This window comes from Apodemus sylvaticus, chromosome 22 (assembly GCF_947179515.1).
Source record: "Apodemus sylvaticus chromosome 22, mApoSyl1.1, whole genome shotgun sequence".
Taxonomy (NCBI): domain Eukaryota; kingdom Metazoa; phylum Chordata; class Mammalia; order Rodentia; family Muridae; genus Apodemus; species Apodemus sylvaticus.
The window spans coordinates 46,524,870-46,541,477 of NC_067493.1; the positions used below are offsets into that span (position 1 = coordinate 46,524,870).

At 44.2% G+C, this 16,608-nt stretch overlaps 1 protein-coding gene across 3 annotated transcripts in view; it reads left to right on the forward strand.

Annotated features, from left to right (window-relative positions):
- The first annotated feature begins 502 nt into the window (after nucleotides 1–502).
- Ift81 (intraflagellar transport 81) overlaps nucleotides 503–16,608 on the forward strand; it is a 75,061-nt gene continuing 58,955 nt past the window's right edge. For 2 of the 3 annotated variants that reach the window (XM_052168499.1, XM_052168497.1), the window contains exons 1-8: nucleotides 503–574; nucleotides 4,169–4,333; nucleotides 5,266–5,369; nucleotides 6,818–6,998; nucleotides 9,192–9,281; nucleotides 13,312–13,377; nucleotides 13,676–13,786; nucleotides 15,393–15,477. In XM_052168499.1, the coding sequence (XP_052024459.1) occupies nucleotides 4,190–4,333; nucleotides 5,266–5,369; nucleotides 6,818–6,998; nucleotides 9,192–9,281; nucleotides 13,312–13,377; nucleotides 13,676–13,786; nucleotides 15,393–15,477 (781 nt within the window). In that variant the 5' untranslated portion in view covers nucleotides 503–574; nucleotides 4,169–4,189. The other variant, XM_052168498.1, reaches the window with a different exon arrangement.

The following is a 16,608-nucleotide window of genomic DNA, read 5'->3' on the forward strand; positions in this document are numbered from 1 at the left end:
CTCATTTATCAGTTGTTAGTTTTAGGTTGTGGCAAGTCTGTCCAAGGCACCGTCTTTCCAAGGGTGTCTGAGCACCTAACCCATTTGTCTGTCCTTCTGTCTGTCCTCCTCATGTCTGGGTCTCTTAATCCATAGTTTATAATTGTTCCATGTGTAGTTTAATCTGGAGATTCTTTCGTCAAAAACCTAAATTTGGAAACCACGCCCAATGCTTTCTGACCCCAACCCCTATCTAGTCCTGCTGCAAACAAGTCGTCGCCCCCAAGTTTGGTAAATAAATGAATGAAACAGCACAAGTCCCTTGTCAAGTGCGAACGGTAGACGGTTCGCAAAGGTTAATATCAGCAGGAGTCTGAATGGGCACAAGAGCCCGTGTCACCCTAAGCTTCGTGCAGTGGCTCCGAACCCCAGGGCCCAGCTTCCCAGCCAGAGGCCCCGCCCCCAGTGCGCGCCCCGAGCCATAGGAAGTGACATCACCGCATGGCAACCGTTGCCAAGGAGCGGTCTCTAGGAACCCGCTAGCGCCCCGGTGCCTCCCGAGGGTGGGGAGGCGGTTTCGTGAGGAGGATTTGAGGTAACCCCGCCAACTCGCGGTCGGGAACTCCGCGAACCCCGAGTCCCCTCAAGCTGCGCCCGCTCCCGACCGGTGGCGGCGGCAGGGCCTGTCGGGGGTCGGCCGCGCGGGTCCCCCTCGGCCCCGGGCCTCGCAGGAGGCCGTGGCCTGCGCGCGCTGCCCCGGCTGGGCCAGATGACTCGCGCGTCCTGGTTTTAATTCTTGCCCCGGCCCCTGGGTGCTGCTGTGGGTGAGTGCTGGAGAATTAGCTCGGCCGGTCGCGCTCAAGAGGGACAGTATAATTGCTTTTGCTAATTTTAGCGCGCAGCGCCCGGCGGGCACCGACAGCCCTACCTGTTCAAGAACGTCTCTGTCCTCTGAAAGCTGGTGGGGGACGCGGGGTGCGGGAACCCCGACTCATTTCTTTCTTTCAAAAAAGTTTTGAAAATTGCCGTATATATTAGTTACGCATAAATGGGTACCATTATATTCACATATGCATACCTACAGTGTATTTCGATCATCCCATTCCCTTCTTCACCTTTCAGCGCCCACTGACACTCCATTTCCTGACTCAGTCTCCCTTCGACTTTTTTGCCGCCCAACCCCCACCCTTTTCTTTTTTTGGCGGTCCAGCGAGTTTAATTATGGTTTCTTTCAGGAACATGGGTTCCTTCCCAGTGGCAAAGCACTGAAGAAAATGTGTTTCCCTCCCCTAGCAACCATTATCTGCCTGTAATACTCGTGAGCCCCGAGGACCTCTCTTTTCTTCTCTTAGCAGCATTTACTTGTTTATCCAGATCTTTGGTTTGATTTTGTGTTTCTCAAAGAAGAAAAAGCCGTATTGATAACTTCTAAATCGTTTTAAATATGTGTGGATATAAGGATGTGTATTGGATTTTTACAGTTGAAAACTTGAACCCTCCCAAGTTTTAAAAAGTAAAGATATTCTTTTTAATTTATTTATTTCCCGTTTGTTTTTTGAGATAATACTTCTCTGTATAGCCCTGGCTGTCCTGAAACTCACTCCGTAGACCAGTCTGTCCTCAAACTCAGAGATCCTCCTGCCTCTGCCTCCTAGCACTGAGATGAAAATTGCATACCACTAATCCCTGAGATAATCCTTTTATATAAACTTAAAAGAAACCTTAGATTTAGCAAGTATACTGGTTGTACCATCCTTTCTTATCTTTTTAAACAACTTTATTTACTCTTCTTCCTTTCTTCTTTCTTTTCAAAATATCTTCTAAATATAAGCTTCATCTACCCAATTAAAGAACCTATTTCATGCCAAACTTGGTGGCTCTTGATTTTAATCCCAGCACTCAGGAGACAGAAGCTTGGTCTACACAGTGAGTTCCAGGCCAACCACGGCTACACAGCAAGACCTGTTTTAAAAGGAGTGTGTGTGTGTGTTTGTGTGTGTGTGTGTGTGTAGTAAGATGCTCATGGCTTGCTTTATGTCTTGACTGAAACAGTATCTATTTCATAATTTTAACTAAGAAAGTATTGAGATAATTTTGTCTTCTTGTCTAACATATCTTTTCTAGTTTAAGAGGGTCTTTACTGTGCAGCCCAGGCTGGCCTTAAAGGTTGGCTCCTTCTGTCTCAGCCGCCCCACTTCTGGACTTACAGTGTGGCACAGTTACTCAGGAACAGCAGTTCACTTTTGTTGCTGTGATTGTGACAAGGTCTCAGGTGGCCCAGGCTGCTCTGAACTCACTAAGTAGCCAAGGGTCACCTTGCACTTGTGATCTTCCCGCTTCTACCTCATGAGTGCTGATGTTATAGGCGTGTACAGCCACCTCCAGTTTATTCAGTGCTGGGAATCAAACCCAGAGTTTCCTACATTTTAGGCAAGCCATAAATCCCCAGTCCAGCAGTTCATTTTAGTAAAGCAATTTCCCTTGGTAAAGCCATTTCAGCTGTTAAAAAATCAGTTACTCGCAGGGCAGTGGTGGCACATGCCCATGCCTTTAATCCCAGCACTCAGGAGGCAGAGGTGGGTGGATTTTTGAGTTCGAAGCCAGCCTGGTCTATAGAGTGAGTTCCAGGACAGGGCTACATAGAGAAACTCTGTCTCGAAAAACCAAAAAAAAACAATAATAATAATAATAATAAATAAAAATAAAATAAAATAAATTAGTTATTCAATATATATATATATATATATATATATATATATATATATATAAGAAACTGTTTTGCTTGTGTCATGTATGTGTACCACAGGGATGCCTGATGCTGTTGATGTTCAGAAGAGGGTGTTAGATCCCCTGGAAATGAAGTTAGGGGTACTTGTGAGTCATCACGTGGTTCTGGGAGCCCAAACCTCCAATGAGTTAAGGTTATGATCCTCTGTAACAGCCGATTTCTTTTATGTTTAGGCTTCTGGACCGTTGGTTTTGCTTCTCAGCTTGAGGCCAAAGAATAAGTTCCTTTAGTCCTATAGAAAAAGTCACTGTTTCGGGTTCAATACGGACAGATTCCTCATGGAATGTACAGTTTAGCAAAGAAAAAAAGAAAGAAAGAAAGAGAAAGAAAGAAAGAAAGAAAGAAAGAAAGAAAGAAAGAAAGAGAAAGAAAGAAAAAGGAAGGAAGGAAGGAAGGAAGGAAGGAAGGAAGGAAGAAAGAAAGGAAGGCACCTAAGAAACTAGAACAACATAAAAGTTTCCTCAGGAGAGCCTTGTAGGTGGTGTGGTGGGCATGGAGGTCAGGTGTGTTCCCTGAGGATTTCCCCAGCAAGTGAGCGAGGCCTGGAGAGTGGGGAGACCCACTCTGTGGAGGAAAAGGAGGATCAGAGAGGGAACAGAGTGGATTGAATGCAGGCCGGAGCCTCGGTGGAGCTCAAGTTTCAGAGGGAAAGGTTAAGTTGGTTCATAAAGGTCTTGAGAGCAAAGGTTTGGGCTTTATTTCACAAGAAATGAGAAGCTTACAAATGAATTGAGGAGAGGTGGAGGCCAGAACGCTACAAACTCTTTCCTCATTGAAGGTCAAAGGAAACCAAGGCCCGGAATACCCAGGGTAGCAGAGTCCAGGTCTGCCGCGCTAATCCAGTAATAGTAATGGGGCTGGGCAGGGGAGGGAGAGAGGCCTAAACAACCCTGAAGAACAGGCCAGGCCTGAAGTGTGTGGGCCCCATTGCATTCTGTGGTTGGGGCAAAGCACAGATATGAGCTCAGGGCTGCCAGATCTGATTTTCAAAAAGAATAAGATCTGGATTTTATCATGAAAATCTGAATTTTTAAATATGAGTTACCAATTTAAAAAAAATAAAAAGCTTGCCTGTAATTCTGTCTTTAAACCAGGGTAAAAACTGTATGCGGGGGCAGTTCTAATGTGGGTGGACACTATCGTTCATTTGTCTGTGTTTAGGTGCCCCAGAGTTGTTACAAATGCAGTTGATATTGAATATTAGCAGCATATACAGGCTTCATATTAAAATCTTCATATTCTGATTTCTTCCAACAAAACTGGTTTGTCATAGCATTTCGTATGCAGTGCAGAAGCATCTCTATCTACTTCCTATAAATTTAATTCTGATTTTCTCCCATCACCACATTAGCTACCAAGATTGAGGATTCCTCTCTCCTCTTTTTTCTTTTCCCTCTGTAGTTTTAAGCTATAAGATTAATCATGAGTGACCAAATCAAATTCATCGTGGACAGCCTCAATAAGGAACCTTTTAAGAAGAACTATAATTTAATCACATTTGATTCTTTGGGACCAATGCAACTATTACAAGTTCTCAATGACGTCCTGGCTGAGATTGACCCCAAGGTAAGTTTTCTCCTTTGTAATGAAAAGTGTAGCAGGATAGCCCACCTTTGCCTCTTAATTAACTGCCGTGGGTGTGTCAGAAAGTCCTTTCCTTACCTGTGCGGAAAGGAGTAGTAAATGAACTTTCACCCTCTCTACTAACTCACATTTCAGTTGCCTACGTAAAGTTTTTATTTGTTTGCATTTCATTTATTTTGTGTGCATGTGGGGCATGTACATTTTGTGTACATGTATGGTGCGTATACATGCTGTGTGCATGTGGGGGCATGTACATGCTGTGTGTATGGAGGGGAATGTACATGCTATGTGCATGTGTAGTGTGGATGTGTGCATGTGTGGAGCATATTCTTGCTGTATGAATGTGTGGTGGGTATGTACATGCTGTGTGCATGTGGGGGCATGTACATGCTGTGTGCATGTGGGGGCATGTACATGTTGTGTGCATTTGGGGAGCATGTACATGCTATCAAACCTATGTGGAGGTCAGAGGACAACTTGCAGGCATCGGTTTCCTCTACCACATGAATCCCTGTGGTTGAACTGGGCTTGCCAGTCTTGGTTGCAGAGCCATTTTACCCAGTGAGCCATTTCCTACCGTCCCTCAATTATCTACTTATTGAGACATTATTTCTCTACTTGTAGACACAAATAGATTTGGTCCTGGAATAAATATGCATTTTATAAAAGGTTTTATTATATTGCAAGTTAGTGCATGTCTTTTATTCACTTTCCCATTGGAGACTTTTGAAGCTTGACATTAAAAATGTGAATCCTGCTCTGACTTGGAATTAGGGAGCCTGTCCTTAATCTGTCTGATGAAGAGAGCATTGTTTGTGCTGTGCTCTAGCAGAACAAACTTGTTGATGAGTTTAAATATCTTTCTTTGTTAAACATACAAGGATAACATATTTTTCAACTTCTTTATTTGTTAGCAAGAAGTTGATATCAGAGAGGAGATGCCAGAGCAGACAGCCAAACGAATGTTGAACCTTCTTGGTATCCTTAAGTACAAACCTCCGGGAAATGCCACAGACATGTGAGGATCTGCTCCGGGGCCGTGCTGTCTTAAAACTATGCTTGCTTGCTTTCCTTCTTTCTTCTTTTTTCTTTTCTTTTCTTTTCTTTTCTTTTCTTTTCTTTTCTTTTCTTTTCTTTTCTTTTCTTTTCTTTCTTTCTTTCTTTCTTTCTTCCTTCCTTCCTTCCTTCCTTCCTTCCTTTCTTTTTAAATTTATTTATTTTTATTGAATATCGTCTTCATTTACATTGCCAATGGTAAAACCTTTCCTGATATCCCCCCTCCCCTGAGACCCCAACCCCTCCCCTTCCTCCTTCCCCCTGCCTCCACATATATGTCTCCACCCAGCACACTCCCCCCTCTTCGGTTTCCCTTTGTTCAGGCCTCTGTTGAGCCTTTAGCTGACCAAAGACCATTCCTCCCACTGATGCCCAACAAGGCCTTCCTCTGCCACATTTTTGGCTGGAACCATGTGTGCTCCTTGGTTGATGGTTCAGTCCCTGGGAGTCTTGGGGCATCTGGGTGGCCGAGAGTCATGCTTTCTTGAAGCCAAACCTCCAGATAATACAGTTGGTCTTCATGGGTAACACCTGGTCTTCCCTCATCTGATGGCCTCACAGAGTTTGAAAAGCAACAAGTTCTAATCCTTGTAATGCTGTTGTGTTACATTGAAGTCTTAGGTGGGTCAGTTCTTCCCTGTCACTAGCAGTCAGGCAAATCCATTTTATGATCGTGTCATTACATGAAAACAGCACTGGGGCTGGAGGGATGTTTGCTGCTCCCCCAGAGGACCTGAGTTTGGTGGCTCACACCCACCTACAACTCCAGGTCCAGGGATCATAGGCCCTCTTCTGGCCTCTCAGGGCATAAACACATAGACACACACACAAACATATACACACACACACACACACACACACACACACACACACGCAGATACACACAGACACAGTGAGACAGACATACACAGACACACACAGACACAGACCACACAGTGAGACACAGACACACACAGAGAGACACAGACATACACAGACACACACAGACACAAACACACACACAGACACACACAATGAGACACAGACATACACAGAGAGACACACAGACACAGACATTTATACACACTCAGACACCTATACACACACACACACACACAGCATATATTTATACAAATATACACATGCACACAAATAGAAATAATAAATCTTAAGAAACCAAACCAACTTAAATGCTGCCCAGCAAATAAAGTTTTAAGGTTAACTCTGCCGTTAATGGTTTCAACACAACTTCTTGGATACTTTAGTGCTATACTGAGGATCTAACTTTCTGACTAATGTAAGGCTGCATTAGCTTTGTATCCATATTTTAAAAGTAGTTATATAAGGCAGTTGTGACTCTGTCTACCACCCTTTGAATAACAGCTGTCTTTTCTAGCCGGGCTGAGACCATCTCTGTCGTTTCCGCTTTAGGAGCACCTTCCGCCAGGGTTTGGTGATTGGAAGTAAGCCTGTGATTTACCCGGTGCTCCACTGGCTTCTTCAGCGGAGCAATGAACTCAAGAAAAGAGCATATTTAGCTCGTTTCTTAATAAAACTAGAAGTGCCGAGTGAGTTTCTTCAAGATGAGACCGTGGCTGACACCAATAAGCAGGTACACGGCAATGGTGAGAGCTATCGGAGCACCATGTCAGTTGCTCGTTAATTCTTACTCAGGTGATTCCAGCAGGGAAAAGAGTGTCAGCTCAGGGTCAGCCGTAGTCATGGCGAACACTGTGGGTTTTGACCCACAAATACTGTTTAGTGCTAGGACCTAGGAATGGGAAAGGAAGATGTCCAAGTACTTCTGTGCTTAGTAAATTCTCCCAAGTTTGTGATCTCAGGGCGCTGTGCTGATCAGTAAGGCAACCATGTAGTTTGTCATCCAACTGAGAGAGAATCCAGCCACCATCATAATTCCACCTGGACAAATGGTAGACATTCATGTTGCCGCTGCCCAGTTGGAGCATGTGAGCCCTGTTGGAACATGCGAGGCCTGCAGCTGAGCGATCCCTGAAGCAGAGCAAGGCCCGCAGTCTCTCAGGGCAGGGTAGCATGGGATGTTTGGAGTTGCGATATGTTTTTCTCATCAGCACTGGATTCTGACCTTAGGTCGTTAAGTGCATGGTTACTGAGGATTCAGCTGCTCTGGGTCCTGGTCCTCGTGTCACAACGTACTCGGCTGACCAAAGACCGTAGAAACAATAACCAGCGTGGGGTTCAAAGTATTTTAGTTTTTATACTTTCACTTCATAGTAGTTAGGTTGATTTGGGTCAGTTTGTTACAAAGTTTGTCATTCTGTCTTTTCCAGTTGACTATGAGGTTCATGGAGACAGGTGTCAATTGATGTCTTAAAGCTGCAGCTATACAAGTACATAGGTCAGATGCCATAGGAGGCATTTATATGAGAAGATACAGTAGGCGTTTATATGATAAAGGAGACAGGGATATGTGTGTGGGTGTGGCTGCTCCTCCCAACACCCTTCATAAATGGTTCTTATATATTACATAAACCATAGCAGAGATTTTAAAAGATTGCATTTTGAATATATGTTTGATATGTATTTGGTAATGTAAATAAACCTTCTAAAGGAAGTTTATTAATAATATCTTTTAATATGCTCAGCTAATTAAGAGGATAAAAAGTAGTGAAGATGATGTTCTTGAAGCAGGTCCAAGAGACACATTTAGCAAATACTGTAATAAAAATTATATTTTGTCTTTCTCAATGAAAAGCTTTAGAATGAATACTTTGTAGATTTATAGCATATTATCAGTCACAAGTATTGATTTTCTGATATTGTCATTTTAAAGAAAAACAGTGGTGTGTGTGGTGCTAGCAGTTGACCAGATCTTAGGTCTGCGAGGCACGGGTTCTACCACTGAGCTACACTTTCAGACCTTTTTCCATCAGTGCCCTTGATGGAAAAATCAGGGTAAGAGCTGTAGCTGTCGAGTTTCATATATTTTGTCTTTCTCAATGAAAAGCTTTAGAATGAATACTTTGTAGATTTATAGCATATTATCAGTCACAAGTATTGATTTTCTGATATTGTCATTTTAAAGAAAAACAGTGGTGTGTGTGGTGCTAGCAGTTGACCAGATCTTAGGTCTGCGAGGCACGGGTTCTACCACTGAGCTACACTTTCAGACCTTTTCCCATCAGTGCCCTTGATGGAAAAATCAGGGTAAGAGCTGTAGCTGTCGAGTTTCATTAACTCGACTACTCTATTACACACCTGCAGGGACCACGCCCTGCTCCCTAGGGCTGTGAAGTTCTGTATGACAAGTACAGGTCTTACCCTCCTGGCCCCTGCTGTTTCTTGGAAGAAGCCAGATGGGCAACTCCTCTGTTATAACATGATATCTCTCTGATAGGCAGCCAGAGCTGGCTTAGCATAGGCTAGTCGTATCTATGCCACTATTTATTGGAATGAATCTGTGACTCGGATTAAGAGGGAGTGTGTCGTGAGTATTCTCAGAGGACATAGAACAGGTAACCTGCAGGTGGGAGCATGGACTGTTCTAGGTCGACATAGCTAGAGGGTAGACTGAGACAGTATTTAGTGAGGAAACTGAGAAGGATGTGAGGGGGCTTTGTTTTGTTTTTGAGACAAGACTTTGATATGTAGCCCATTCTGAGTTCGCACTCACAATCCTGCCTCAGCTTTCCAGGGCCGAGAATTATATTCTTGTGCCATAATGTTTTTAGTGCTGTTCCTCTCAGGACTGAAGTGATTGCTGCAGGGGAGTGGGTGGCTCGGTGAAGAGGACACGCGCCTGCTAACCTGCTGGCTTCCTTTCCAGTATGAAGAGCTGATGGAAGCCTTTAAAACTCTGCATAAAGAGTGTGAGCAGCTGCGAACGTCTGGATTCTCCACAGCAGAAATAAGAAGGGTAAAGACGGCTCCACTTGCACTGGCATTATACTGGGCTTATCCTGGAACTCACTCTGTAGACCAGGCTGGCCTCGAACTCAGAAATCCACCTACCTCTGATTTTTTTTTTTTTTGATTTTAGTAAATTCAGCATGCGTTTTTACTTTTTGGAAACTAGGTAAATGACTGCTTTTGTAGGACCTTTAATATGTTGTGTATATGTGTTTGTGTGTAGACATATGTATCCATATGTGTGCATGTAGAAGCTAGGGGTCATCTGGAGTCTTTCTCTTCTCTGTGTGTTATTTTTTGAGGCAGAATCCCTGACTGGGCCTGAAGCTTAGGCTAGTCTGACTGGGCAGCGAGCTCCACCCCCAGCCATCTCCACCCCAGCGCTGACACCCTCCTCCGCTCAGTCGGCCCAGTCTTCCCTCTCCTGTTCTCTGCTAAAGGAATCAGTGAGGGCACTGGGCGCATGTTTGATGTTGATAACTAGCAGGGATTTAGAAGTACTTCATTTTGAATCTTTATTTGATAGGCATTCCTCATATGATATAGAAAATGCAGAAAAGAATGAAAAAGGAAAAGTTGCAGTGTGTTTATTTGAGAACATAGAACATGTAATTACTCCATTTTGCTTTTTTAAATGAGGGTCAGAGGACTCCCTTAGGATCCCATACTCCTTAGAGACAGGGTTTCTCATTGGCCCGAAGCTCTATTTAGGTTATACTGTCTAGCCAGCAAAGCTCTGAGATCCTCCTGTTTCAGCTCCTCGTGCTGGGATTACAGGTGTTGCTCCCACGCCTGCCCATTACGTAGGTCGGTCCTGGAGAACAGGGCTGCACTCGGGTCGGTCCTGGAGAACAGGGCTGCACTCGGGTCGGTCCTGGAGAACAGGGCTGCACTCGGGTCGGTCCTGGAGAACAGGGCTGCACTCGGGTCGGTCCTGGAGAACAGGGCTGCACTCGGGTCGGTCCTGGAGAACAGGGCTGCACTCGGGTCGGTCCTGGAGAACAGGGCTGCACTCGGGTCGGTCCTGGAGAACAGGGCTGCACTCGGGTCGGTCCTGGAGAACAGGGCTGCACTCGGGTCGGTCCTGGAGAACAGGGCTGCACTCGGGTCGGTCCTGGAGAACAGGGCTGCACTCGGGTCGGTCCTGGAGAACAGGGCTGCACTCGGGTCGGTCCTGGAGAACAGGGCTGCACTCGGGTCGGTCCTGGAGGGCTGCACTCGGGTCGGTCCTGGCTCCAGGTTGCTTGTTGAGCTTTCTCACCAGTGAGTCTCACTGTTTCTTTACGCGTGCATCTGTGTGGGAGGCCAGAGGACGATGTTGACGTCCCAAGAGCTGGAGTCATAGGCTGTCTACTGTGGGTGCTGGGAACTGAACCTGTGCCTATATGGCTTAGCCACTGAGCCATCTCTCCTGCCCCTGCCGCTTTGTAATCGTTCCACTGTGTGTGCATATCCATTGTTACTACAATGGCCAAATCTATTTTCTGTTTATACTTTGGCTTCAGTATTTTTGCGATTGTAAATAATGCCATGATTATCAATATAACTTTTGCATGGCTGGGTTTGTTTCTTTGCAATACTTTTTAGATGTAAAATTTCTTATTGACATGCATAAATTACTTTAGGGCTTTTAATGCATGTTCTCCAGAAAATATTTTTACATTATGCCCAGGCCTTTAAGTACTTTCCTTAAAGACTTGCTATTCTGACGTGCATGAATCTTGTATTTTTAGAATTCCTGAGTTATGAGTGCTATCTTTATATTCTCATTAAATCGGGGACATCAAAGTTTCTTCCTCAGGGAAGCCGTCCCTGACTCCCTAAATAGATCACTTTCCCTAGTTCTTTTCCTGTGATGGCATTCATTGCCCTTATAAGTGCCTTACTGTCTGTCTTTCTAACTGCACGAAGGCCCCAAGAAGGCAAGAACCGAGGTTTGCGTCCTCACCGCTGTGTGCCCAGGGCCTGCTTGCTGCTTGGCATGTGCCAGGCCCTCAGGAGGAGTCTGTTCAGTGTTGGAGATGGAGGGGAGCATAGTTCTTTCTGATAAGAAGGACCAGTCAGAGGACGGGGTCCATCTCCTGCATCCTGCGAGTGAGTCACAGAGATGAAAGAATCCCGAGTCTGACTTTAATTTCATTCATTATAGCTAAATATCCTTGAACCTGTTCTCTGTAACAGATTTAGAACACATGGTGACAGAAGAAATAAAAAGAGTTCAGTCACAATCACACGCTCTCAGGATACCTGCTGTTGACATTTTCCTTGGAATTGAACTATACATAATGATTGTCATTTGCTTCTTTCAGGCAATGTCAGTTTATGACTTTTTCTCATGTCATTAAATAGTCTTCTGTGTCATCTTCTTCACTACTTTCATTTTGTTACGTTGTACTTAATCATTGTCAGACATTTAGATTCTTTACAATTCTTTTAGCTTCATTGGCATCGGTAAGAATCCTTATAGAAAAAGTCTGGGGGCTGGAGAGATGGCTCAGAGGTTAGGAGCACTGACTGCTCTTTCAGAGGTCCTGAGTTCAAATCCCAGCAACCACATGGTGGCTCACAACCATCTGTGATGGGATTTGCTGTCCTCTTCTGGTGTGTCTGAAGACAGCTCACACAAAACAAATCTTTTAAAAAAGAAAAAAGCCAACTTTTCTGGGCAATGTGGTAGCTCATACCTTTGATCCTAGCATTTGGGAAGCAGAGACAGGTAGATATCTCTGAGTTCAAGGACAGCCTGGTCTCCAGAGTGAGTTCCAAGATAGCCAGGGCTATACAGAGAAACCCTGTCTTAACAAACATTCACACACACACACACCATGTAAGTCCCAGGAATTGATCTCAGGTTGTCAGGCTTAGCACCAAGTGTCCTTACCTAATGAACCATCTTGTTTGCCATTGTGACTATTTTACTAGAACATCCCATGTGCAGAGTTTATGGCCTGAAAGGATGCACGTTTATTTTATGACTTCTTACATTATTCTTTAGCACAGCACTATCAATATTTCCTGAAATCCTACTAGTAATAGCTACCATTATACTTGTAACTTATAGTATTTCTGCATGAGCCTTTGGGTTTTGTTTGTTTTGTTTTGCCTTTGCTTGTTTGTTTAAGACAGAAATTTGTTTGCTTCTCTGTTTTCCTTACAAACTTTTGTAGAGCTGATTTAAAAGAAGCAGTTTATTTTTAATTTTTTTTCTTTTCAGAAACAATTTTAAAGGTGCGAGCCATCGTGCCTGGCCATTTTTTTTTTCATTTTAGTTTTTTGAGACAGGGTTTCTCTTGTGTAGCTTTGACTGACCTAGAACTTGTTCTGTAGATCAGGTTGGCTTCAGACTCACAGAGATCTACTTGCCTTTGTCTCCTGAGCACTGGGATTAAAGGTGTGTGCCCCGCACCACGACAAACTTCAGTTTTACATTTTAAGAATACCATATGGGTAGGGCATGGTGGCACATGCCTTTAATTCTAGCACTTGGGGGCAGAGGCAGGTCGATCTTTTGAAATTGAGGCCAGTCTGGTCTACATAGTGAGTTCTAAGACAGTCAGGATTATCTAGGGAGACCCTGTCTCAAAAACAAAACAAAACCAAACAACCAAATAACCTCCCCCCCAATCATAACCTTAAAAATAGTTCTGATGGGAAATTGGCAGGCTATGTGGTTGGTATTTAGCAGAGCAGATGGGCTGTCAGCAGCTGTTCATGCATTTAGACCCGCACACATTTCATTATGGAAGAGCTTGGAAGAATCATGTAGGCATATTTGGAATCAGAACACAAATGTGCCGGCTGGCAGCTTTACCTTGCTGTGCTATAACCTGCTTTAGTTGCTTTTCTAGATGAATGCCATGCTGCCAAAAACATTTTTTTTTCTTGCATAAAGAAGCCTGGAGGAAAATGAGAATGCCCTTAAATCAAAAGAGGGCCTTTGTTCCTTCCTGCTCTGGTTATGGAAGATGCAGGGCTTGGGCAAGCCTCACCTCATCCTGCCGACTGAGTGTGTTAATAACTTCTTTGCTGCTTTTTAGGATATCAGTGCAATGGAGGAGGAAAAAGACCAGCTCATGAAGAGAGTTGAACGGTTGAAGAAGAGGGTAAGTCATGAATTACCCTGTATACCTCAGCCCTAGTCCTGAGGACTGGCAGAGACTTAGGAATGCACATAAAGATTAAGCCAGGCCTGGGCGTCCAGTGGAGGATGGACTCAAGTGACACAGAAGGAAGGGATCTCCCCGGCAGCAGCCTAGAAGGACCTGAGTTGAAAGCTTGGCTGTCTTCTCTGGGGAGTACTGTTTACCAAGAGGGAATGATAAGCGGAGCTTGGGTCACGTGGCCTGCTAATGCCTTTCTCCAGCGTGACAGCACCATGGACTACTTCTTGTCTTACTGTAGGTGGAGACTGTTCAGAATCATCAGCGGATGCTTAAAATAGCAAGGCAGCTTCGAGTCGAGAAGGAGAGAGAAGAGTTTCTTGCACAACAGAAACAGGAACAAAAGAATCAGGTATCCACCGGAAGTTTATACCCAGGACAACAGAAGCAAAAGAAGAATTTTACAGTTTCTTATTTCCTTTTGGTAGCATGATAGACCTACTCTTTTTCTTTAGGACAGCTTTTGTGTATGTGTGAGTGTGAGTGTGTGTGTGAGTGCATGTGTGTGTGTGTGTGTGTGTGTTGCTGGGAATCAAGCCAGGAGCCTTTCTCATGCTACACGAGTACTGTATGATTGAGCTATCTCCCCAGTCAAGACTACTGTTTTTCTTTCGTTTCTTTTTTTTCTTTTTTTCAGTATTTGAGGGTTGACCCTCAGACACACATTAGACAAACACTCTACAATGGAACTGTATCACCAGATTTCTTTTTACTTTTTATTTTACCACACAGTTTGCTTATTTGTCACTGGAATAAAACGTACAGGGTGGTGCAATCAGTGAAAGCAAAAGACTATTCTCACCGCCTCAGATGCAGGGCGCCTGGTCAACACTGCGTGGTCAGCAGCTCATCCCCTGCCCCACAACAGAGGGGTCTGTAGGACAGCCTGAGCCTCGTGCAGTCCAGAACATGAGCTTCCTGTCACATGGAGCCCCATGGAGGCTGCTGCTGACAGTGCCACAGAAACTTGTAAGGAAGAGCAGTGGCTCAGTCACCCACACAGCCATACTTTACCTTAAAGAAGAAAATATTTGGCTTTAAAGTATTATTCTAATTTATTAAAAAAAATCTACCTTAAACTTTAAACATATATTTCAAATCAGTGTAATTCCTACATTGCCAGTTTAAGCTGGCAGCCGAGACACTAGGCTCTGTGGGAGCTGACTTGGCAGCTCAGTGCCCACTGCAGTGCTGGGTTCCATCCCCTGAGCCTCACGTGGTGATTTAAGGTCAGCTCTGCTGCTGAGGCATTACTGCGAATGTTTACATTCCCTAGGGTCAAGAAAACCATGTTACACAGGGAAGGCAAGCATCTCTCTAAGGAATAGTTATTGTTTATTTATCTTGGGACAGGATTTTCCTATGTAGTCCTTGCTGTCCTGGAGCTGACTATGTAACCTGGCCTTGAACTCACAGACATCCTCCTGCCTCTGTCTCCTGAGTGCTTGGATTAAAGGTGCATGCCACCACATCCAAGCCGAAGATTTTTCTTCAATCACTAACTTAAACTAACTAAAGAAAACTGTTCTGGAAGCATTTTTTAAAGTTTGCATGAGGGACTGGATGATGGTTTGTTTAGTAGTTAACAGCGAGCACTGCTCTCGGGAGATCCCCGTGTGGCTCCCCGCACACAGAGGATGACTTGCAACTTCCTGTAACTGATTCCATGACTCCATGGGATCTGACACTCCTTTCTGGCACACATGCACTCAGGCACACACACACACACACACACATACACACACACACACACACACACACCACAAATAAATAAATAAAAATTTAAATTAACATGAAAATATATTGAGAAAACCAGTTACATTTTTAGTTTAGTGCAGCTATTTTCTTAGTATTTCCCTGTTTCTTCAGTAGTGTAGGAATCCCATGTGTTTCCCATTGCTTGTCTAAACATTGTCCCACCTGACTGACTGAGTAATAAGCTGACTTGTCATTTAAAGCTGTTTCATGCGGTGCAGAGATTGCAGAGAGTGCAAAACCAGCTGAAAAGCATGCGGCACGCGGCGGCAGATGCCAAGCCAGAGAGTAAGTGAAGTCCCTCTGTGGTGCAGATGACTAGAGATAGTTAATTTACACCAGGAGATCCCTTCAAATGGTTGGTGGGCATTAACTGTCTCAACACTTTAGAGCATCATTTCCGTTCCTACCTGGTCAAAAGGAATCCTGATTAAAAAAAAAAATATCCATGGGTTTTCAAAACTACTTTTCTGTCTCCTATTTTCAGCCAAATGGTAAAAGTAATGTTAACTATGGAAGTAGGCTCTTCCCTGTGTGCTTAGGATAAGTGTGGTGATGAATGTCAAGGCTGAAAAGAAAAAGAATCAAGGTTGGCAATTATGGCACATACCTGTAATCCTAGCACTTGGGAGTGCCAGCCTGGTCTACAGAGTGAGTTCCAGGACAGCCAGGGATTACAGATTACAGAAACCCTGTCTCAGAAAAAAAAAACAAAACTGAAATAGTAGACCTTGAAGCTAGTGTTTTCTCTGGCGGGGTTTGTAGAGTAGCCGGTGATAATGTGGATGCCCCGGCTGGGCTCTTCATAGCTCGCTCTCTGCAGGTGACGAGCTGTTCTCATGACCCACTTAATCCCAACACAGGCACTGAGGTGGCCTTGCTCATTAGAAAGGAGGTCACACAAGCTAAGGGTGGCGCAAAGCTCTCATTCCTGTTTCGTGTTGGAGAAAAATTACAATGTGAATATCTAGCCGAGGGAGCGGTACTGACCTATAAATCATACATGATACACAGGATGCCAGTACTAAAGGAACAGACAGTCACAGGTGTTGGCAAAGATGGACAGAAATCGGGATCCTCGTGTTTGTTTGTGGAAATGTAAGGATGTAGCTTCTTTGAAAAACAGCCTAGATATTCTTCAAAATGCTAAGTTATTACCATATGAACGTCTTTCTGTTTTTAACGTTTATTTGTGAGGAGGCAGATGTACCACCGTAAAAGTACTGAGGTCAGAAGACAGCTTACTTGTGGGAGCTGGTTTTCTTCTATCCTGTGGGCTCCAGAGATCAGACTTAGCGCATCAGATCTGATCTGGTTGGTGGCAAGCACCTTGGCTTGCTGAGCCCTCTCGTTAGCTCTGGAGCCTCTCTTTCTAATCTTAGGCATATACTTAAGAGATGTAAAACATCTATTCACACA